A 23,429-nucleotide genomic window follows, 5' to 3' on the forward strand; every position below is an offset into this window, starting at 1 on the left:
GAAGAACCACAGGGCGGGGGACATTTTGAACCCCCACCCCCAGGATTTCCTCAGGTCACAGGGCTGTGAACAGATTTCTCTTTCTCCTCCCCATTTTTTCTTCCACTGACTTTTAGCTGCTCTCAATATTCTGTCCCTTCTGGAGAATTTTTATGTCCAGGTTTGGGGCTTGTTTTTTTCTTTTAGTTAATTTACATATTTGCATAATTAGAGAGTCCCCTGACTCAATAAAGGCTGCTACATAGCCCCATTGTGTGGTTTTTATCATCCGCACAGAGGCCAGCCAGCTTGCTATTAGAATAATGCCTGCGCTGGTGTCTGCTTCAGTCCAGCTCAAAGAGAGAGTGAATATTAGGGAAATACAAACTTGAATATACATTTCAACTTGAGCCACTTTGGATGAGGAAGCTGAGCTTCTGAGACAGAAGGGGGGGCTTCCAAGGCAGATTTGAACCCCATGACCTCTGCATTTCAGGGACACTGAATACTATTCCCAAGGGTTACTTACAAATGGAGACAATACTGTAGCTGTTCACGTATTTCTCCACACTTACTGAACTGTGTGCCGAAACCCCCTCCTGAATACCCCGAGAGAGCTACTTGCTAGCATGCCATGCGGAATAAGCTAATTATAAGCTCAAGTTAATAGGGTTGCCAGGTCCCTCTTTGCCACTGGTGGGAGATTTTTGGGGGAGAGCCTGAGGAGGGCGGAGTTTGAGGAGGGGAGGGACTTCAATGCCATGGAGTCCAATTGCCAAAGTGGCAGTTTTCGCCAGGGGAACTGATCTCTATCAGCTGGAGATCAGTTGCAATAGCAGATCTCCAGCTAGTACCTGGAGGTTGGCAACCCTACAAGTGAACCCCAAAATACTTGAGGAAAGAGGCGGCGGCTGCTGTTCCTCTGTGTTAAGTTACTGCTCTGGACAGCGCTCTTTGTCTGGGCAGAGATAATTTTGCTGTGTCTTTGCACTGGGAGTTGTCATGAAACTGCCTTATACTGAATTAGACCATTGGTTTACCAAGATCAGAATTGTCGATGCTAGCAGCAGTCACTACATCCTGTGACCATGAGTTCCACAAATTTATTGTGCATTGTACTAAGGTTTTTGTCTGTCCACTGCACTGGCCCCCTGCTCCAAGTCCTTCTGTGGTGGGAGAGGGAGCCAAATTCTTGCTATATTGACCTTTTTCACCTAGGTTTGCTGGGCTGGGCTTCTTGTTTGCATTAGTGGAGACAGAGAGAGACCAGTCTCACAAGCTGGCTTGCATGAATCTTGAGAGGGTGTAAGTAGGCTTGCCAACGTCCAGGTGGGGCCTGGAAATAGGGTTGCCAACCTCCAGGTACTAGCTGGAGATCTCCTGCTATTACAACTGATCACCAGCCGATAAGAGTTAAATTCACCTGGAGAAAATGGCTGCTTCAGCGATTGGACTCTATGGCATTGAAGTCCCTCCCCTCCCAAACCCCGCCCTCCTCAGGCTTTGCCCCCAAAACCTCCCGCCGGTGGCGATGAGGGACCTGGCAACCCTACCTGCAATTCTCCCAGAATTACAGTTCATCTCCAGACAACAGAGATCAGTCCCCCTGTTGCAAGTGGCTGCTTTGGAGGGTGGACTGGGGCACTCTACCCCACCGAGGGGCCTCCCCGATCCAAATCCTGCCTCCCCAGGCTCCACCGCCAAATCCCCAGGATTCCCTCCCCCCCCCCCCCGGGGCAACCCTAGGTGGAAGGGTTCGCTCGCTCCTTTCTTGTTGATCTGGCTGTCTGCTCTCCCCCTGCAGTGGCTGTGGACACCACTACTTTGCACGTGGAGTGGAACGAGGCGAAGCCCCTGCCAGCCCTCTCTCCTCTGGGCCACACCCGGACCTCACTGGTGCGCAGGCCGGTGCGCCAAAGCTCTGTGGACAGCCAGGACTTTCTCGAGGTGCCCGTTTTACTCACTCTGCTTCTGGGTCGGCAGACCCATGCATGGGAGCGATGTAGGGTTGCCAGCTCCGGGTGGGGAAATCCCTGGCGATTTGGGGGTTGTCGCCTGAGGAGGGCGGGGTTTGGGGAGGGGAGGGACTTCAGCAGGGTACGAGGCCATAGAGTCCGCCTTCCAAAGGGACCATTTTCTCCAGGGGGGTTGATTGTTTTTGCCTGGAGATCAGATGGAATCCCAGACGATCGACAGACGTATAGTGTCCAGATCACGCAAAGTGATGGAATCGCTTTACTTTGCTCAAGTTAGACCTCACCTAGAGTACTGTGTTCAGTTTTGGGCACCACAATTTAAGAAGGATGTAGACAAGCTGGAACTTGTCCAGAGAAGGGCAACAAAGATGATGAGGGGGTCTGGAGACCAAGTCCTATGAGGAAAGGTTGAAGGAACTGGGGATGTTTAGCCTGAAGAGGAGAGGACTGAGAGGGGATATGATAACCATCTTCAAGTACTTGAAGGGCTGTCATAGACAGGATGGTGCCAAGTTGTTTTCTGTTGCCCCAGAAGGTCGGACCAGAACCAACAGGTTGAAATTAAATCAAAAGAGTTTCTGTCTAAACATCGGGAAGAATTTTCTAACAGTTAGAGAGGTTCCTCAGTGGAACAGGCTTCCTCGGGAGATGGTAAGCTCTCCTTCCCTGGAGGTTTTTAAGCAGATGCTAGATGGCCATCTGTCAGCAATGCTGCTGATTCTATGACCTTAGGTACATCATGAGAGAGAGGGCATCTTGGCCATCTTCTGGGCATGGAGTAGGGGGTGTGGAGGGGGGAGGTAGTTGTAAAATTCCTGCATTGTGCAGGGGGCTGGACTAGATGTCCTTGGTGGTCCTTTCCAACCGTATGGTTCTATGAGATCGCCAGCCACCACCTGGAGGTTGGCAACCCTAAGCTATGGGCAGGCTGGTGCACGGTGGGATTGGAAACTGTGTGGCACAGGTGGCCGACAATGGTTGCCAACTTCCATGTAGGGGCTGGAGGTCTTTTGGAAGTACAGCTCATCTCCAGGTGACAGAGATCAGTCTCCCTGGAGAAATGGATGCTTTGGAGGGCGGGCTCTATGGCATGGTACCCTAGTGAGGTCCCTCCCATCTCCGAACTCTGCCCTGCCCAGGCTCCACCTTCAAAGCTTCCAGAATTTCCCAGCCCATAGTTGGCAACCCCAGGACTGGGAAGGAAGAGAACTGATGCTCGATTGGATTCCTGCAGTTGGAACCCAAACCTCACGGACAAGAGGGTCCAACTGGCTTTGTGCTCAGGACCGAGCACCTTTAATATGGAGGATTGTGTGTTTGTTCAGGTGGGATTTCTTTTGATGCCAGAGCACACCCCGAGCCATTAATGGTGTGTGTGTGTGGGTGTGTGTGTTCCTTTTGAGGCTGGGGGTTCAGCAAAGTACAGCTACAAAATTCGTTTTGATTACCAACTCTCGGAACATACAAAATAACCAGGGCATGTGGGGCGACTTGTCTCTTTGCGTATGATGTGCCAATGCGTAGCGCAGGTCCAGAAAAATAATCACTCTGGACTGCTGTTATTTAGTGCATTCGGCATGGCGGCACTGTATAGGGCGAGTCTAAGATTGCCAACAGGCCTGGAGAAAGGTCCCCTTCTCCTTTAATAGAGGCTTAAAAGGTAAAGGTCCCCTGTGCAAGCACCGGGTCATTCCTGAACCATGGGGTGACGTCACATCCCAGTGTTTATTAGGCAGACTGTGTTTATGGGGTGGTTTGCCATCACCTTCCCCAGTTGTCTTCCCTTTACCCCCAGCAAGCTGGGTACTCATTTTACTGACCTCGGAAGGATGGAAGGCTGAGTCAACCTTGAGCCGGCTACCTGAAACCGACTTCTGTTGGGATTGAACTCAGGTCGTGAGCAGAGCTTGGACTGCAGGATTGCAGCTTACCACTCTGCGCCATGGGGCTCCTAATACAGGCTTAATGGAATATTATTTACCTCCTTGTAGTGAAAAAGGTCCAAGTGACCATTTCCAGACATTAAGCCTCTATTAAAGGTAGGGTTGCCAGCTCTGGGCTGGAAAATACCTGTAGATTTTTGGGGCGGAGCCTGAGGAGGGCGGGGTTTGGGGATGGACTTCAATGCCATAGAGTCCAATTGCCAAGGTGGCCATTTTCTCCAGGTGAACTGGCCTCAATCAGCTGGAGAACAGTTGAAATAGCAAGAGATCTCCAGCTAGTATATGGTGGCTGGCAACCCTAGGGTGGAGCTTGAGGTGGGTGGGGTTTGGGGGAGGGGAGGGACTTCAGTGCCATAGAGTCCAATTTCCAAAGCAGCCATTTTCTCCAGGTGAGCTGATCTCCATTGCCTGGAGATCAGTTGTGATTCCAGGAGATCTCCAGCCACCACCTGGAGGTTTAGCCCTAATTCGAGAACAATGTTCTCCAATAGGTGTTCTGAAGGTCCGTATAGTAGAACCAATGTACATCAAGCGACAACTGCAAAGAATCGCGTAAATGATGCCCCTAGAGGCACAACTTGAGAATTGCCTCAGTTCACATTTGAACCCAGTGCTTGTTGCACTCAAGTTTTTAATGGGCAAACTTAGGGGACAAAAGGAGCAGGTCCCGCATTTATGATGTCCAAAGGGAAGAGAAGTCATGGAGGGACGTTGGGCAAAATGATCTGAATGGGTTACAATATTTCCAATTGCTCTGGATTCAGCGCCATAAGAGTCCAGTTTCCAAAGAAGCCGTTTTCTCCAGGTGAGCTGATCTCCATTGCCTGGAGATCAGTTGTGATCCCAGGGGAATCTCCAGCCACCACCTGGAGGTTGGAGCAAACCAAAACAGCACAAACTAGCAATAAGCAATAATGCAAAATTTTATAAAAGTTAAATAAGTGCAAGTAAGTGACATATAATATATACAAATATGAAGAACAAGAAGATACAGGTAAATATAACAATAAACACTCCAGAAAAAATTTGTAAAAAGGATCAAAAAAGGATAGTACCGATCCTGATTGATAAGGTAAGTCAAATATATAGTCCATCAAAAACTTTCTTAATATACATATATTAAGAAAGTTTTTGATGGACTATATATTTGACTTACCTTATCAATCAGGATCGGTGCTATCCTTGTAACCACAAGGATCAAAAAAGGATAGCACCGATCCTGATTGATAAGGTAAGTCAAATATATAGTCCATCAAAAACTTTCTTAATGTATGTATATGTATATATTGGACTTACCTTATCAATCAGGATCGGTGCTATCCTTTTTTGATCCTCGTGGTTACAATTTTTTTCTGGAGTGTTTATTGTAACATTTCCCTGTATCTTCTTGTTATTCATATTTGTATATATTATATGCCACTTACTTGCACTTCTTTCACTTTTATAAAATTTTGCATTATTGCTTATTATTATTATTATTATTATTATTATTATTATTATTATTATTATTATTGCTAGTTTGTGCTGTTTTGGTTTGCTCCAAGTCTCCTTGCAGCACTGAGCCTTTGTTTCTCACCGCCTGGAGGCTGGCAACCCTAAGGCATTGGCCAACCCGGAGCGGGCCAGCCTACTCATGGCACACCCAAAGCCTGGCCCGCCCGCCCGCTCGCGCAAGGAAGCCCAGGGCGGCTTTCAGGCGCCCAGCTCAGCAACAGGGCCTCGCGCGCGCGAAGCCGGGGAAGGCAGGAGCACGTCCCCGTTGCCGCGGCAACCGCCCGGGGATGGACGGGCTGACGACGCCGCTGACGTCGGATCTGTGCCCATTCGGCGCGGCGCCACGTTCCCCCTCTCCCGCCGCTCGCGCGCGCGCGGCGTTTGCAAAAGGCAGGCTGCAGCGGCGGGCCGGGTCGCTCCCTGCGCCTTGCGTTTGCCACGCTCCTTCTTCCAAGCGCCGGGAGGGATTCAATTCAATAAAAGACATTGGCCGTTTGTGCATGGAAGGTTTTGCATCGGATGTGCCACGCTTTCGATGCACGTTTCCCCCCATCCGAATTCTTAAAACTCTGCCTGGGGACTTATTGTTGAGTTTTGAGAATATGGATGTGGGGGAAAATGCATCCAAAGAGTGGCAAATCCACGGCCAAGCCTCCCACGCATGAATGGCAATTGATGCATGGGAGGTTTGGCCTTGGATTTGCCGCGTTTGCACGATTTCCCGTCCGAATTCTCAAAACTCTGCCTGGGGATTTATTGTTGAGTTTGGAGAATATGGATGTGGGGAAAGAGTGCATCCAAAGAGTGGCAAATCCACGGCCAAGCCTCCCATGCATGAATGGCAATTGATGCATGGGAGGTTTGGCCTTGGATTTGCCGCGTTTGCACGATTTCCCATCCGAATTCTCAAAACTGCATGGGGACTTATTGTTGAGTTTGGAGAATATGGACGGGGAGGGGGGGAAAGAGTACATCCAAAGAGTGGCAAATCCATGGCCAAACCTCCCATGCATGAATGGCAATTGATGCATGGGAGGTTTGGCCTTGGATTTGCCACGTTTGCACGTTTTCCCATCCGAATTCTCGAAACTCAACAATAAGCCCCCCCATACAGAGTTTTGAGAATTCGGATGGAAGAAATGTGCATCTAGAGAGCAGCAAATCCAAGGTAAAACCTCCCATGCAGATAGGGTTGTGCTAGCTGGAGATCTCCTGCTATTACAACTGATCTCCAGCCGATAGAGATCAGTTCACCTGGAGAAAAGGGCCACTTTGGCCATTGGACTCATGAAGCTGCCTCATACTGAATTACACCCTTGGTCCATCAAAGTCAGTATTGTCTACAGACCAGCAGCGGCTCTCCAGGGTCTCAGGCAGAGGTCTTTCACATCACCAACTTGCTCAGTCCCATAACTGGAGGTGCCGAGGATCCTCCATTTGCACCCCAGCAGTTCATATTCTCAGGTACGCTGTTTCTGAACTTGGAGGCTCCATGTAGCGAATAGTGACCAATAGACTCTGCTTCTGGGAATACACCTAAATTTTTAATAAGCTATCTAAGACGACCGTTGCCATTGCATCTTGTGTCAGTGAGTTCCATAAACCAATCAGGAGGAGGGCAACAAAGATTGTCAGGGATCTGGACAACGTCTCGTCAGGAACGGTTGAGGCAAATGGGTACGGGATGTGGGAGAGTAAATTCTGGTTCTATGCTCCTTCAAAGGCAGGTCTAGCTCAAAGAGGCTTAATTTTTTTAGCCGAATATGGGGAGAAGCTTCCTAAGGGCAGGGCAATTCATCAGTGGTGTATAGACGGCAATTGCGTAAAGACTTATTTTTAGATATTTGGAAACCATTTATAAAAACTTATGTGCAGAGCCATCACCACTGTTGTTATATTTTTTGTCTTTGGGTATATCTTTGTTCTCTTTGTTTCTTTGGGTATATCTTTGTTTTCCTTTTTAAAAAATCTTATTTGGTTGCTGGATTTTAAACCTCCACCTGTTCTTTTTTCTGTTTTTTTTTTTAAGAATTAAGAGTTTTTTTAAAAAGATTTTTTTTTAAATGAAGCCAATTACTGGGGGACGGCGTGGCCGTGAGTTCTCTCACAGCCTTCAAGCATAGGCTGAACACCTGTCAGGAATTCTCGACTCTGAGCTGCGGGCTGGACTAGATGACCTCTAAAGAATGCTCTAAGAGAAGCCCAAGGTTTTTCCTGGCCCGAATCTGCTGCCAAACAAAATTCAATGGATGACATTGAGTTCTCGTCATTAGAGAGATGTTTCCTCTCTCTCGGTTTCCATCGTTAACTCGAGTCGTTTTTGTGAACCTCGATCATGCCTCCCCTTAGTCGTCTTTATTCAAATGAGTATCCTCTGGGGTCAAGTTACTATTTCTGGACCGTGCCAGCGCCTTCGGAGTTGAATAGAAGGCAGAATTTTCCGAGATGCGGCTTTTCCAGGTGTAGCGAGGACAGAAATTGCGGCTGGTTCATTTCTCTTTTTCTCGGTATCTTTTAATGGATCGTGAGTTCTCTCGAGAGTGAGTAATTTTTAGGTAGTTTCCAGAAGGAGAGAATTCCAGACCGGTCAAGCACTGGAGAGGGGCCGTGGCTCAGTGGCAGAGCATCTGCTTGGCATGCAGAAGGTCCCAGGTTCAATCCCTGGCATCTCCAGTTAAAGGGACTAGGCAAGTAGGTGATGGGAAAGACCTCTGCCTGAGACCCTGGAGAGCCTCTGCTGGTCTGAGTAGACAATACTGACTTTGATGGACCGAGGGTTGGATTCAGGATAAGGCAGCTTCATGTGTTCAAGAACTAGAAGCATCCTTTGAGACGTAGTGTAGCTCCTTTGCCACCTGTGTTCTCAACGGCCTGCCTTCCCCACCCTTATTTGGGGAGGGGCTGTGGCTCAGTGGCAGAGCATCTGCTTGGCATGCAGAAGGTCCCAGGTTCAACCCCCTGCAAGTAGGTGATGTCAAAAGCCTCTGCCTGAGACCCTGGAGAGCCGCTTCCAGTCTGAGTAGACAATATTGACATTGATGGACCAAGGGTCGGATTCAGTATAAGGCAGCTTCATGTGATTTTGTTGTGACAGAAACAGGGCCGCATTGCTAAAACCCAGGGTTTAGTTGGTTAAGTATTAGTTTGTGGGCTCCATTCAAAGTATTGCATCTTACCCTTCAAGGCCGCCGCAGTCTGGCAATGCAGAGTTTCTCCACTCTAAACCTATCGGTTTCAGTAGTTTTATGCTATGCTGAAGTTATGGTGTGGGTGTATCTGAAGACTTACCTGCTCCCATATGCCTGTGAAGTAAGACTACTGTCTTGATCCCTGATCTTTGTGCTCATGTCTTTGTAAGTGAGGTGGGTAGGGTAATACCCAAAGGTAGGGCCTTTTCTACCATGGCTCCTTACTGCTGGGAACACCAGCATGGTGTAGAAGAAGAAGAGTTGGTTTTTGTATGCCGACTTTCTCTACCACTTAAGGGAGAATCAAACCGGCTTACAATTACCTTCCCTTCCCCTCCCCACAACAGACACCCTGGGAGGTAGGTGGGGCTGAGAGAGCTCTAAGAGAGCTGTGACTAGCCCAAGGTCACCCAGCTGGCTTCGTGTGTAGGAGTGGGGAAACAAATCCAGTTCTCCAGATCAGAGTCCACCACTCCAAACCATCGCTCTTAACCACTACACCATGCTGGTTAAGAGTGGTAGACTCTAATCTGGAGAACCAGGTTTGATTCCCTGCTCTACATGAACAGCAGACTCTAATCTGGTGAACTGGGTTGGTTTCCCCACTCCACATGCAGCCTGCTGGGTGACCTTGGGCTAGTCTCAGTTCTCTCCGAACTCTCCCAGCCCCACCTACCTCACAAGGTGTCTGTTGTGGGGAGGGGGAAGGTGATGGTAAGCTGCTTTGAGACGCCTTAAAGGTAGAGAAAAGCGGGGTATAAAAACCAACTCTTCTTCCTCTTCTTCTTCATCATCCTGCCTGGCCAAAACTGCCCAGGCATTTGCGGATGAGAAATTTGCGGCATAATTTATTCAGCTATATTTCTGTGCTCTGCTTTATCTTCTTATAAGGATATTTCTTGTGAGGTTTTCTTTCCCTTCCTTTTTTTTTTTTTAAATTGTGGCTACTAATCGTTTGAGAACTATTTTCATGGCTGCTGCTTTTAGATCGATTCCCAGGCTGCCTTTGGCTGGATTGGTCTTTCGCTGCACTCTGATGGTCGAATGTATTTTATCACTTGGAAACCACCTGGAGTACTCTGTCGGGAGTGTGGTGTAGAAATATATTAATCAATGGCTTAATTAACTTCTGCCGGAGCTAGCCAGAGCTTTCGTCTTGGCCGTTCTTTGTGGCGTTAGCCCGTGACCTTGCAAAATACCGATACGAAGCACATGCAAAGTGCTTTTCTCCCCCTGTTGCTGATTTCCGACAGTCTGCCACCATGCAGTTGAGTTTAAAGGGACAATCTGCCAGGGTAAAGGTGTGGCTTCCAGGAACCCCGAGTCCCCTTTATTGTAGGGAACTCAGCTAAACGGGAAGTTAAAAAAATAAAGGGCGACTTGGTCAGATGCGAGGAGTGGTAACCTGCAGTACTGCAGTCCAAGCTCTGCTCACGACCTGAGTTCGATCCCGACGGAAGTCGGTTTCAGGTAGCCGGCTCAAGGTCGACTCAGCCTTCCATCCTTCCGAGGTTGGCAAAATGAGTACCCAGCTTGCTGAGGGGAAAGGGAAGACGACCGGGGAAGGCACTGGCAAACCAGCCCGGAAACAAAGTCGGCCTAGTAAACGTCTGGATGTGACGTCACCCCATGGGTCAGGAATGACCCGGTGCTTGCACAGGGGACCTTTACCTTTACCTTTAGGTCAGATGCATGAAGTGGAACCTCAGTAGGCAGACATCTATAGAAGAGATGGAGAAGAAAAGTTATTATCGACTGCTGTGAACAGCAGGGAAGGCAGGACGAGATGCAATTCTGTAAAATTCAAAGGTGAATTTGAATGTATCTCTCCCCCTTCTCTTCATTCCCCCAATGAAGATACCCTTGACAATCCTTAGCAGCATTAGGTCTAAGGGTTGTTTGGGGTTCAGTTTGGGGGGTTGTTTTTGCAAATGAATTTGCCACCAGCCTGAGCCCCTTACTTTTTTAAAAAAACGATTCCTTTAAAACTGCTTTTGCTAGTTCTTTGGTCTTCTGTTTTCTGGATTCAAGATCAGTGGCTGCTAGCCACGGGGATGAAAGAGAACCTCCATTTCCAGAGGCAGTAAACCTCTGAACACCAGTACCGGCAGGCAACATCAGGGGAAGACCTCATCCTCTGTGCCCTGTTCTTGGCCCGGCCCTCCCGAGGAACTGGCTAGCCACTGTGAAAGACAGGATGCTGGCCTAGATGGACCACTGGTCTGATCCAGCAGGGCTCTGCTTATGAGCTTTTGTATAGTATAGGGCTACTGGGATTTCCCCCCAGGTTTGGGCCAGTCTCCACCTATCTCCCTACTGCCCCCCTCCGGAAACTGAAAAGTTTGCAGCCTCCTGTGCTGCTTGATATTCTATCAAATACCTAGTTGGGAAGAGGTTTGTCTGGAATACCACCGAGTCTTGGCTTTGGGTGCCGAAGGTCCTGGGTTCGATCCCCGGCATCGCCAGTTAAAAGGATCAGGTGGCAGGGGAGAGGAAAGCCCTTCACCTGAGACCCTGGAGAGCTGCTGCCGGTCTGAGTAGACAGTCCAGACCCTGGAGAGCCGCTGCCTGCCAAAGTTCGCAGAGTTCGCTGCCTGACCTTGATAAACCAATGGTCTGACTCAGTAGAAGGCAGCTTCCTAGGTTCACTTTAAATGCGACTGTTTTGTTCCGCCATTTCCAGCGGCTTCTTCAGCCATCCTCTTTACATCCACACCCCCAGCCGCAACAAAGAGCTGGAGACTTCCTAGAGCATTTGCTGGACTGCGGGGACGTCACCTGGCCTACGAGGCACTCATTTGTTCCAAAAATGCAGGCTCTACCTTTTACTGCAAAAAGCAGAGAGTTCAGACAGGAACCCTAGTTTGCCTGCGGGGCTGGGTTGGCCTTCCCGCTTAAGGGGCTGCAGAATCCCCAGGAGAGCCCTTGGTGGCAGGAAACAAGTTCTCCTCCGACAGGTATAGTTGAGGGCCCTTGCCAGCATGGTGTAGTGGTTAAGAGCGGTGGTTTGGAGCGGTGGACTCCATCCTGGAGAACTGGATTTTATTCCCCACTCCTCCACATGAGCGGCGGAGGCTAATCTGATGAACCGGGTTGGATCCCCACTCCTCCACATGCAACCAGCTAGGTGACCTTGGGCTAGTCACAGTTCTCTTAGAGTTCTCTCGGCCCCAGGGTGACTGTTGTGGGGAGGGGAAGGGAAGGTGATTGGAAGCCGGTTTGATTTTTCCTTAAGTGGTAGAGCAAGTCGGCATGTAAAAATCAACTCTTCTGCTTCTTCCGCTTCCACTTCTGCTTCCGCTTCCGCTTCTTCGCCCCCTTCTCCTTCTCCCCCCCCCCATGACTGCTGACTCCAGGCGCCAACAGCCACCAAAGCAAACACCTAGACAGATGCTGCGTGCCTGAAAATGGCAGGTTGAACCAACCTTATGCGCTGTTATCTTTTTTCCTGGCAACGGACACGGCTTTTGCGGGCGGGGGCGGGCGTGATTTCCAGAAGGCACCGGGAGTATAATTCGAGGCTATCGGCCTTATGTACATACACCTAACCAGAGAATATCCCCTCCCCTCCCACATTCAATGGCTTGGTTATAGGGCTTAAATGACTAAAACGGCCCAGCTGTTTGCAAGATAGCAGTTTAGGTGGGTGGTATCCACATTACCGGGCTCCCTGCACCTTCTGCTCCTGCCAGCAAATAACACCTGTTCTACTGAGCGGCTTTCCAGCAAGCGATCCGGCGAGGCGTTATGAAATCAGAGCACTGTGTTCTGTCTGCCCTTGGTTTCCCGTGGCTGCTAACTGTCTGCGGCCAGCCAGAGTTGTGCGAAACAATTTAAATCCTCCCTAAACTCCCTCGAACGGCCAAAGCAAGCGTCGGGTTGGGATTTTGTGCTATCGGCAACGGGCTGTTTTGGTTTAGCCGCGAGCCGCGGGGTAGTAAAGTCAGGCCGATCGATAGAAAGGGACCTCTTTGGGCTTTGGAAGGGTCGGAGTAAACAGCTTCCCGTCCGGGGGATTTTTTTGCACCGATTCAATGCATCCAGCGACGGCACGCCATGTGGAAGTGTTAATCCTGACATAATCCAAGTGGCCGCCGGGCTTTTTCGCCAGCTGTCTCATCCAGGGCACTTTGCTGGGCAGCAAAGAGTTGGGATCTCCGTGCCAGGGAAAAATTCACCTGCGGACTGCTTCCTAGCAAACCTCAATTAATGGCGCAGGAGCAAGCCAGGGTGGTTAATTTTTTTTAGCCAGCTGGCAGCTCAAACAAGCCAGCGTGAAAGGTTGTCCAGGAAAAAAATATCCCAAAGCCCAGACTGTTTCTCCCTTTATTTTTGTGCCAGTAACCAGAACATTTTGTGTAAAGCCGGAGTTTTGTCTTTTAGCGGCAGTCAGCGTCATGATTTTGGCCACTGTGTGAATAGACTGCTGGACTTGATGGGCCCTGGTCTGATCCAGCATGGCCTTTCTTGTGTTCTTATGTTTTTATTTTCACTGAGTGTTCATGATTGAACTGTGTAGGGGCCATGGCTCAGTGGTAGAGCATCTGCTTGGCATGCAGAAGGTTCTAGGTTCAATCCCCGGCACCTCCAGTTAAAAGGCACTAGACAAGCAGGTGATGTGAAAGACCTTTCTCTGCCTGAGACCCTGGAGAGCCGCTGCCGGTCTGAGTAGACAATACTGACTTCGATGGACCGAGGGTCTGATTCAGTATGAGGCAGCTTCATGTGTTGTGTAGCCGACATGGTGTGATGTAGTGGATATAGTGGCGGACCAGGGACCCTAGGCAACCTGAGTTCGAATCCCCACTTCTACCATGGAAACGCGCTGGGAGACCTTGGGCCCATCACAGTCTCTCATCCTGGCCTACCTCACAGGGTGGTTGTTGCGAGAAAACGGAGGAAGGGGAGAATGATGTTCTAAGCCGCTTTGAGTCCCAGCTGGAGAGAAAAGTGGGATCTAAATAAATAAACGTGTGCAGATGCAAATGCAATGTGCTCTTAGGCTGTTGAGCTCCACTCTAGTGCCCCATTTTGCTCAGAAGAGAGCCTGAAGGAGGCCTGTAGCCCACCGCACATTTGTGGGGAACCCGGTGCTAAATTGTTCATATACGATCTGATTGTGGGTCGTGGTTTCGTACATAGCAGAGCAGATCCCTCACTGCGATCTATTGAAAGTCAGCCCTTGACACAAGCTTCTTTGGGGAGGGGCTGTGGCTCAGTGGCAGAGCATCTGCTTGGCATGCAGAAGGTCCCACGTTCAATCCCCAGCATCTCCAGTTAAAGGGACAAGGGCAAGTAGGTGATGTGAAAGACCTCAGCCTGAGACCCTGGAAAGCCGCTGCCGGTCTGAGTGGACAATACTGACTTTGATGGACCGAGGGTCTGATTCAGTAGAAGGCAGCTTCATGAGTTCATGTGTTCCCTTTCACTGCCCAGTTCATCCGTCGCATCTCTTGGTGCCGAGGGTCGTCACAATTTTGGACTGAGCTCTTGGGGTGGGTGGGGGGAGACTCTGCTAGTAGCTGTGGATAGCCCTCTCCTCCATGAGCATGTCCACTCCCCTCTTAAAGCCTTCCAAGTTGGCAGCCATCACCACATCCTGGGGCAGGGAGTTCCACAATTTAACAGTTCTCTTTCCGTAGTGATTGATGCCCATGAAGGTACTACTGCCTTGAGCGGCCCTCCAGAGCTGGAGGAAAGGCATGCCAAAGCCATGCACAGAGTGGCTCTCTTTTCAACCAGCCCCTGTCTCTGTCCCTGTAACAGCTATTGGATCCGCAGCAATGACCAGGAGGGAAAGAAGACCAGGCCAGCCTATGGCTTTAGGGAGGAAGGAATTGGATTTTGAAGACGCGAAGCTGGTTTCTTCCTGCTCCGCCTCTGCCAAAACTGTGGCTGCCAGCTGGCCTGTTTTTCTACCCTGGACAAGCGTTAGCCCCCTCCCCAGTGGAAAGACAGATTAGACTGGAAGGGTGTGGGGACAGGGTTGCCAACTGGCCTGGAGAAAAATGTCCCATTTAGTAGAAGTTTCTTGGGATGTTATTGACTGGGTGACGCTATTTACCTCCATGCCTTGAAAAATTTCAGCTGTCGGTTTTCACACATTCAAGTCTCTCTTAAAGGGACGGGATGCTTTCCTCCAGGCCAGTTGGCAACCCTAAGCAGGGAATCGAAGTATCTATGATGCTTATTTTTAGCCGCTTAGCCCTCTCTGTGGCAGGGACCGTGGCTCAGCGGTAGAGCATCTGCTTGGCATGCAGAAAGTCCCAGGTTCAATCCCCAACCTTTCCAGTTAAAAAAAGGATCTAGGTACTGGGTGATGTGAAAGACCTTTACCCAGCATTTTAGAGAGCAGCTGCCAGTCTGAGTAGACAATACTGACCTTGATAGACCAGTGGTCTGATTCAGTATTAGGCAGCTTCCTGTGTTCATATGTCATGTGCCTCTTGCTGGCAACACCAATCCCTGAACTACAGTTAAGCTTGGTTCTTACTAAAATGGGAAACTCGCAACCTGAAGGGTGGGTCTTGGAATGACAACATGCTCCACCGTGCACCCCCAAACCCCTACACGTAGAAAAGCAGCATGTAAGGGGTCTAGCCTACCCTTCTCCCTGAGAAGCTAGATTTCTCCACATAGAAAAGTATTATGTTAGGGGCCTGACCTACCCTTGTCCCTGACAAGTTAGATTTCTGCACATAGAAAAGTAGCACGCCAGGGATCTTGCCTACCTTTGTCCCTGAGAAGCTAGATTTCGGCACATAAAAAGCACCATGTCAGAGGTCTAGCCTAACCTTGTCCCTGAGAAGCTAGATTTCTGCACATAGAAAAGTAGCACGCCAGGGATCTTGCCTACCTTTGTCCCTGAGAAGCTAGATTTCGGCACATAAAAAGCACCATGTCAGAGGTCTAGCCTAACCTTGTCCCTGAGAAGCTAGATTTCTGCACATAGAAAAGTAGCATGTTAGGGGCCTTACCTACCCTGGTCCCTGAAAAGCTAGATTTCTGCACACAGAAAAGTAGCATGTCAGAAGTCTTGCCTACCCGTGCCCCTGAGAAGCAAGATTTCTGCATCCGGGGACACGCTTGTAATTGTTTCGTGAGCCCCTGCTGGCTGTCTGAAATGGTAGGGCCTAGATGCAAGCCGAACCCACCTGACCGAGACCTGGGCCTCTCCTGGGGCCCCTAGCTGTTGCCTGCCCCCTCCCCGCTTCTCCCACGGCCTCCCCGATCCCCTCGCCAGAGCGCCTCCTGCGTTGCTCTGACGTCAGCAGCAAGCCAGGCCTGTATCCCGGGAGAAATCAGTCCATGGTGACTGGTTGCCATGGCGATACACCTTGTTGCAAGCGACAAGTCCAGAACCGCTTCCCCGAAGAAGTCCCCGGCTGCCAGCCGCTGCTGGGGCCGCCGTGCCGTGCCGGGCAGGGAGAGGCAAGCCAGCCGGCCAGGTAGGAAGAGGGCGGGGGTCGCTGCGACCTTTGCCGCTTGCCGGGGCCCGACTCAGAAGGCCGACTGCTGCGCAGCCATTGGGAGGGGTGCGGAGATCTGCCCCACAACCAAACCCGCACGCAGCGTGTGCAGCCCTGGGAGAGGCCCCGAAATTCAGCTGCTTCCAGCCCCACCCCGACCCTTTCCCTTCCTCTTACTGCCTCCAGTAGAAAAGGGCAAGAGTCCAGCAGCACCTTCAAGACGAACAAAAATATTTTAATAGAAAAGGGCAAGAGTCCGGTAGCACCTTCAAGACTTAACAAAAATATTTTAATAGAAAAGGGCAAGAGTCCGGTAGCACCTTACCTTCAAGACGAACAAAAATATTTTAATAGAAAAGGGCAAGAGTCCGGTAGCACCTTCAAGACTTAACAAAAATATTTTAATAGAAAAGGGCAAGAGTCCTGTAGCACCTTCAAGACGAACAAAAATATTTTAATAGAAAAGGGCAAGAGTCCGGTAGCACCTTCAAGACTAACAAGAATATTTTCTGGCAGGGGATGAGCTTTCGTGAGCCACAGCTCACTTCTTCAGATACAGCTAGAATGTGAATCCATCTGTCTTTTAAGTAGAGGAGAGTGAATTCAGACAAGCATTAGTATGTAAATGTGAACAGTATGTCAATGTGAATAGCAGGCGTGATGGGATGAGGTGTGGTATGCAGAAGAGTCTGTGACGTCCAGGGGAGAGATGGCTGTGGAGAAATCAGCCTTGGCAATGAGCCATGAATGCAAGGTCTTTATTCAGCCCAGGTAAATCCACTGTGAATTATCTTACTGCCTCCGTTGCTGCTGGTGGCGGTGGAGAATGAAGAAGAAGAAAAGGAGTTGGTTTTTATATGCCGACGTTCTCTACCACTTAAGGGAGAATCAAACCGGTTTACAATCCCCTTCCCTCCCCCTCCCCACAACAGACACCCTGGGAGGTAGGTGGGGCCGAGAGAGCTCTAAGAGAACTGTAACTAGCCCAAGGTCACCCAGCTGGCTTCATGTGCAGGAGTGGGGAAACCAACCCGGTTCGCCGGATTAGCCTCCGCCGCTCATGTGGAGGAGTGGGGAATCGATCCCGGTTCTCCAGATCAGAGTCCCCTGCGCCAAACCGCCGCTCTTAACCGCTACACCACACTGGCTCTCCCGCGTCACTGCCTTCACGGCCTGCGATTCCCGTGCGCAAAATTGGCTGCCGGCGCCTCTATGGACGCTTCAAAGTTCTGCTGTGTCAGAAAACGGCTTTGTTCTGGGCGCAAATGCTAGTCTTTGTCCTGTGACACCGAAGTGTCGGTGTGTGTGGAAAGCCTGGGTTCGAGTCCCCGGCATCTCCTCACCCAGGGTGAAGTTTGCCAGGGAAGGTGCTGGTTCTGCGCTTTGACGTCACAGTGCCTGAACGTTAATATATGGGACGAGAGTTGTAAAGCACTTGGAAACACTATGCCAAACACATTGGGAGGTGATGCACGAAAGGGCAGGCGGTGTGGGAAGGGGCGGAGGGCGCGTCCATGTGCAGCAGGGAACTTGGACGTCAGGGCCCAGCGTGGGGTCCGATCCATCTCCCCCCTGTCAACCCTGTCTCACAATTTCGCCTGTTTACATTCTTTCATAGAGCTGTTCCCTGTCTTGATAGACTTGTCCAGGGTACCGTCTGTCGGATACACCAGAGTGTGACAAAGAGAACGAACTCGGGGCTGGGTTTCTGGATAACGACACCCTTGCATTTTGTCCTTCTGCGATCCCCACCCCCCAACAACCACTGCGACATCGAGGGGCTGTGGCTTAGTGGTAGATCATCTGCTTGGCATGCAGAAGCTCCCAGGTTCAATCCCTGGCATCTCCAGTTAAAGGGACTAGGCAAGTAGGTGATGGGAAAGACCCCTGTCTGAGACCCTGGAGAGCCGCTGCTGGTCTGAGTAGACAATACTGACTTGATGGACCAAGGGTCTGGTTCAGTGTAAGGCAGCTTTGTGTGTTTTAAGGGGATGGGCTGTGGCTCAGTGGTAGAGCATCTGCTTGGCATGCAGAAGCTCCCAGGTTCAATCCCTGGCATTTCCATTTAAAGGGACTAGGCAAGTAGGTGATGTGAAAGACCTCCGCCTGAGATCCTGGAGAGCCACTGCCGGTCTGAGTAGACAGTACTGACTTGATAGACCAAGGGTCTGGTTCAGTGTAAGGCAGTTCTGTGTGTTTTAAGGGGAGGGGCTGTGGCTCAGTGGTAGAGCATCTGCTTGGCATGCAGAAGCTCCCAGGTTCAATCCCTGGCATTTCCATTTAAAGGGACTAGGCAAGTAGGTGATGTGAAAGACCTCCGCCTGAGATCCTGGAAAGCCGCGGCCGGTCTGAGTAGACAATACTGACTTGATGGACCAAGGGTCTGATTCAGTATCAGGCAGCTTCATGTGTACATTTGCATGTCATTCTGCAGAATCTCCAGAGAGATTCTGTCTAGCTCCTCCGCAAGCTCCAGGCGTAGAAGGGCTCGTTGCAGCAGGGGCTGGCTATGTCACGCCTCCCGCCCCCCCCCCCCGAGCCATTTGCCTTCGCTTCCCCCCCTCCGTCGCCCTTGCGGGAGGCACTTTCTGTAAACCGAACGGAGCCGGATGCCGCGCTGCGCGAGAAATTGCTGGGGTTGGCGGTTGCTGCGTGTTATGATCCTTTAATGACTAAAGCATTTCTCCATTATCACTCTTTCTCTTTTCCCCTCCTGCTGCCTCCCCCCCCCCCGCATCGTTCTGCCACACACAGCAGAACGGATTTACTGGTTTTGTTGGCGGGCCCTGGTGAAATGATAACATGACATCTTGTGCGTGCTCCTAGCAGCCTTCACCACCCTGGGGACCAACAGCGCCACTGGTACAACACCTGACTTCGATCCCGGCTGGCTACCTGCATGCCAGCTGGAAGGAGCCTCCTCTCCTCTCCTTCCTGGACTGGCTGCCTGTTCGTTTGACTGAGAGCCAGCGTGGGGTAGTGGTTAAGAGTGGTGGTTAGGAGCGGTGGACTCTAATCTGGAGAACCAGGTTTGATTTCCCAGTCCTCTCCATGAGCGGCGGAGGCTAATTTGGGGAACTGGATTTGTTTCCCCACTCCTACACACAAAACCAGCTGGGTGACCTTGGGCTAGTCACAGTTCTCTTAGAGCTCTCTCAGCCTCACCTATCTCATAAGAACATAAGAAAGGCCCTGCTGGATCAGACCAAGGCCCATCAAGTCCAGCAGTCTGTTCACACAGTGGCCAACCAGGTGCCTCCAGGAAGCCCACAAACAAGACGGCTGCAGCAGCATTGTCCTGCCTGTGTTCCATAGCACCTAATATAATAGGCATGCTCCTCTGATACTAGAGATAATAGGTATGCAGCATGACTAGTATCCATTTTAACTAATAGCCATGAATACCCCTTTCCTCCATGAGCATGTCCACTCCCCTCTTAAAACCTTCCAAGTTGGCCGCCATCACCACATCCTGGGGCAGGGAGTTCCACAATTTAACTATGTGTTGTGTGAAAAAAATACTTCCTTTTATCTGTTTTGAATCTGTCACCCTCCAGCTTCAACAGATGACCTCGTGTTCTAGTATTATGGGAGAGGGAGACACCTCACAGGGTGTCTGTTGTGGGGAGGGGAAAGGAAAGGTGATTGTAAGCTGTTTTGATTCTTCCCTAAGTGGTAGAGAAAGTTGGCATATAAAAACCAACTCTTCTTCTTCTTGGGCACAGGAATCCATTTCCAGTCCCCACTGTGCAGATTGTGTTCAATTGCATCCTTTCCCAATTCTCCCGGCTATCCGCTTCCTCTCTCTGTCTGCATCACTGTTGAAATTTAGCTTTCCATCTTTATGGGGAGGAGGAACCGTTTGCTTTTGCTTCTGATTCTCTTGCAAGGACACTGATATTGTAAAGTTATCATCGTCTTGAAAGTGCAAGGTCAGTCCTCCGGCCAAACCACGCAGGGTTCGAGTCAGCATAAAGAAAAGGGTTCCAATGATCTAGAGAGATTCCAGTCGCTAGTATCATGGGAGGTGACTAACATCCCTTCCCAGGTCCAAGTGCCCAGGTCCAAGCAAGAAGAAGAAGAAGAAGCGGAGGAGGAAGAGGAGGAGGAGGGTTTGGAGCGGGGGACTCTGATATGGAGAACCGGGTTTGATTCCCCCACTCCTCCACATGAGCGGCAGACGCTAATCTGGCGAACTGGATTTGTTTCCTCACTCCTACACATGAAGCCAGCTGGGTGACCTTGGGCTAGTCACAGCTCTCTCAGCCCTGCCTACTTCACAGGGGTCTGTTGTGGGGAGGGGAAGGTGATTGTAAGCCGGTTTGATTCTTCCTTAAGTGGTAGAGAAAGTCGACGTATAAAAACCAACTCTTTCAAATGTCTGGCTGGTGGCAGCGAAGCCTGGGACAGGATGAACATACCTTGCTTGGGGTGACAGAATACCTTGAACCAGCCCTGTATATGTGTGTGCGTGTGCACACATGAGATGCTCTAGTGACTTGAACTCGCTTAATTCTCAAGGGGTGCATTTGCATGCACCTGCGCTCCCTCGCACTGTTTTTGTTGCTGCGGAAAAAACGTGAATCGGCATGCACACAGAGTTTAACCGAGCAAAGCCAGTTGGTCCTGTATCCTCGTGCTTGCCATTTTATTCCGGCGCGTGCCTTGTCGTGGGTTGTCATCCCGTTTTGACATGAGATCATGTATTTCCCCAGCAGCCTGACTGTGAGAAGGGAAGAGCTGTCCTGCCTGCTGGGCAAAACCTTTCCAACCCATGGCAGGCCTGGAGAAGAAAAAAAAACTCGTTGTCTTTGAGGCACATAAGAAAAGAGACAAAATAAAATAGAGAGAAGGGATGGGAGAAAAAGGCAATGCGCTGGAAGGTAGTTGCTCAGGCATAGAAAGACAGAAAGGAGTTACGGACTCAAACTGTGCTATCTGAGTTTGGGTGGACCGATAGGCATGTGTCTCGTAGGCCTGATGTGGACCAGGGTGAAAAAATGGGTCTTAAAATCCTTGTTGTATTATTTCATCTGATTAAAATAGTGTTAAACATTGTTACGATGTTCATTCCTGCTCTAAATAATAAGATTTCCACCTCCCCAGGTGGTAGGTAAAACCCAGCTGTCAGCTGTCGAGGAGGCTTAGTGTGGGAAGCAGGTGAGGCGCGATACTATCCCTGCACTCACCAATGCTGAACCTAACGTAGCTACTGAATACCTGGCAGGGGAGGAGGGACGGGTCGAGCTGGATGCCGTGCGTGCAGGATGGCCCGTGTCAGTCTGTGGCTTCTCCAGTTACAACCTCAGCAGGGTCGAGGCAGGCCCCCTGCCCGAGAAGCTTTCCAGGAGAGCCAGCGTGGTGTAGTGGTTAAGAGTGGTGGTTTGGAGTGGTTGACACTGACCTGGAGAACCGGGTTGGTTTCCCTACTCCTCCACACGAACGGCGGAGGCTAATCTAGTGAACTGGATTTGTTTCCCCACTCCTTCACATGAAGCCAGCTGGGTGACCTTGGGCTAGTCACAGCTCTTAGAGCTCCCTCAGCCCCACCTACCTCACAGGGTGTCCGTTGTGGGGAGGGGAAGAGAAGGTGATTGTAAGCCAGTTTGAGTCTCCCTTAAGTGGTAGAGAAAGTCGGCATATAAAAACCAACTCCTCCTCCTCCTCCTCCTCCTCCTCCTCTTCCTCTTCTTCTCCTTCTTTTCGTCCAAGGGAACAGATCTTTGTACTCTGGAGATCAGTTGTAATATTGGGAGATCTCCAGGCCCCAACCCATAAATCCAGCCAAAGGTGATGGCATAATTAACTTCTGGAATTTGCTGCCGCATTTGTGTTATTATGCATTTGACCGTTTTAAACAGCAATTGATTGGTTGTTGGAGGATGAGTCCATGAAAGGCTTGCCTATAAGTAGACTCTCCATGTGCAGGCAGGGACAGTGTACCTTTGAACATGAGCTGCCAGGGCAAACAACAGAAGCAGTTGCAAACTGAATGCATGGTACAGGAATACATACGAAAATACCTATCTGGATCGGACTGTTTTTAATAACAGGTGTTTTACCGGGCTGGTGCTTAGGAAGCGGTTTGTGTTGTTATTTCCGATGCTGTCTGGCCAGCCTTTGTGAAGGTAATCATTTGCTAATGGGCTGCCCTGATCGGCTGGTAATTTCTCAGCGGTAGTCCAGGATTGAACAAAAGAACCCCGGGAGCCCTTAATCAGCAGGGAGTGCTTCTGCCTGCAACATCACCCCAAAGGAGGAAGGAGGAGGCCGAGCAATGGAGGCAGAGAGAGGGAGCTAGGGTTGCCAACCTCCAGGTGGGGTCTGGAGAGTGCCGAGTGTTACAACAGGTCTCCAGACAACAGAGGTCAGGTCCCCCGGAGAAAACGGCTACTTTGGGAGGTGGAATCTAGGGCATTGTACCATGCTGGCCCTGACCTGGATAGCCCCAGGCAAACTATGTACAGTAGTACAGACATAAGAACATAAGAAAAGCCAAGCTGGATCAAGACCAAGGCCCATCAGGTCCAGCAGTCTGCTCACACCGTGGCCAGCCGGGTGCCTCTAGGAAGCCCACAAGCAAGACGACTGCAGCAGCACCATCCTGCCTGTGTTCCACAGCACCTAACGTAATAGGCATGCTCCTCTGATCCTGGAGAGAATAGGCATGCATCATGACTAATATATCCATTTTGACTAGTAGCCACAAATAGCCCTCTCCTCTGTGAACATGTCCGCTCCCCTCTTAAAGCCTTCCATGTTGGCAGCCATCACCACATCCTGGGGCAGGGAGTTCCACAATTTAACTATTCCACAGTCCCCAAGAATTTATCCAAGTAACTTTGTGACACCTTTTGTACAGGGCTACCCTCTTGCCTATTTTTAAATGGGATTTTAAAATGGGATTGCAGACTTCAAGTTGGTTTAATTGGTATGTTAATCAACATCAACCGTAGCTTCAACGGAGGTAGCGCTGGGATCCAATTCTTCATGGGGAAGGCAGATTTTAATCCGGGGGCTGCCGGCACGTGGTATGCTCATTTCATGGATGAGGGTGTGTGATCCTGATTTGCTGCTGCCCTAGGGAATGAAAGAGAAATTATTCAAACTATTTGAACACATGTGAACACATGAAGCTGCCTTATACTGAATCAGACCCTTAGTCCATTAAAGTCAATATTGCCTACTCAGACCAGCAGAGGCTCTCCAGGGTCTCAGGCAGGGGTCTTTCACATCACCTACTTGCCTAGTCCCTTTAACTGGAGATGCCAGGGATTGAACCTGGGACCTTCTGCATACCAAGCAGATGCTCTGCCACTGAGCCACAGCCCCTCCCCCATAATGAGCAGTCATCTTCATTGTGGTGACTTCGGAGGTGAC

At 50.2% G+C, this 23,429-nt stretch overlaps 1 protein-coding gene and 1 non-coding gene across 2 annotated transcripts in view; one reads left to right on the plus strand and one right to left on the minus strand.

Moving 5' to 3' along the window:
* FAM131A (family with sequence similarity 131 member A) overlaps positions 1–23,429 on the plus strand; it is a 77,344-nt gene that overhangs the window by 31,115 nt on the left and 22,800 nt on the right. The window contains exon 2 of the mRNA XM_056850137.1: positions 1,784–1,926. Within this exon, the coding sequence (XP_056706115.1) occupies positions 1,784–1,926 (143 nt within the window). The remainder of the gene's footprint in view (positions 1–1,783; positions 1,927–23,429) is intronic.
* Positions 23,310–23,381, minus strand: TRNAT-GGU (transfer RNA threonine (anticodon GGU)). The gene has a single exon. It is a non-coding gene; the product is annotated as a tRNA-Thr (tRNA).

Source organism: Euleptes europaea, chromosome 5, assembly GCF_029931775.1.
Source record: "Euleptes europaea isolate rEulEur1 chromosome 5, rEulEur1.hap1, whole genome shotgun sequence".
Taxonomy (NCBI): Eukaryota; Metazoa; Chordata; class Lepidosauria; order Squamata; family Sphaerodactylidae; genus Euleptes; species Euleptes europaea.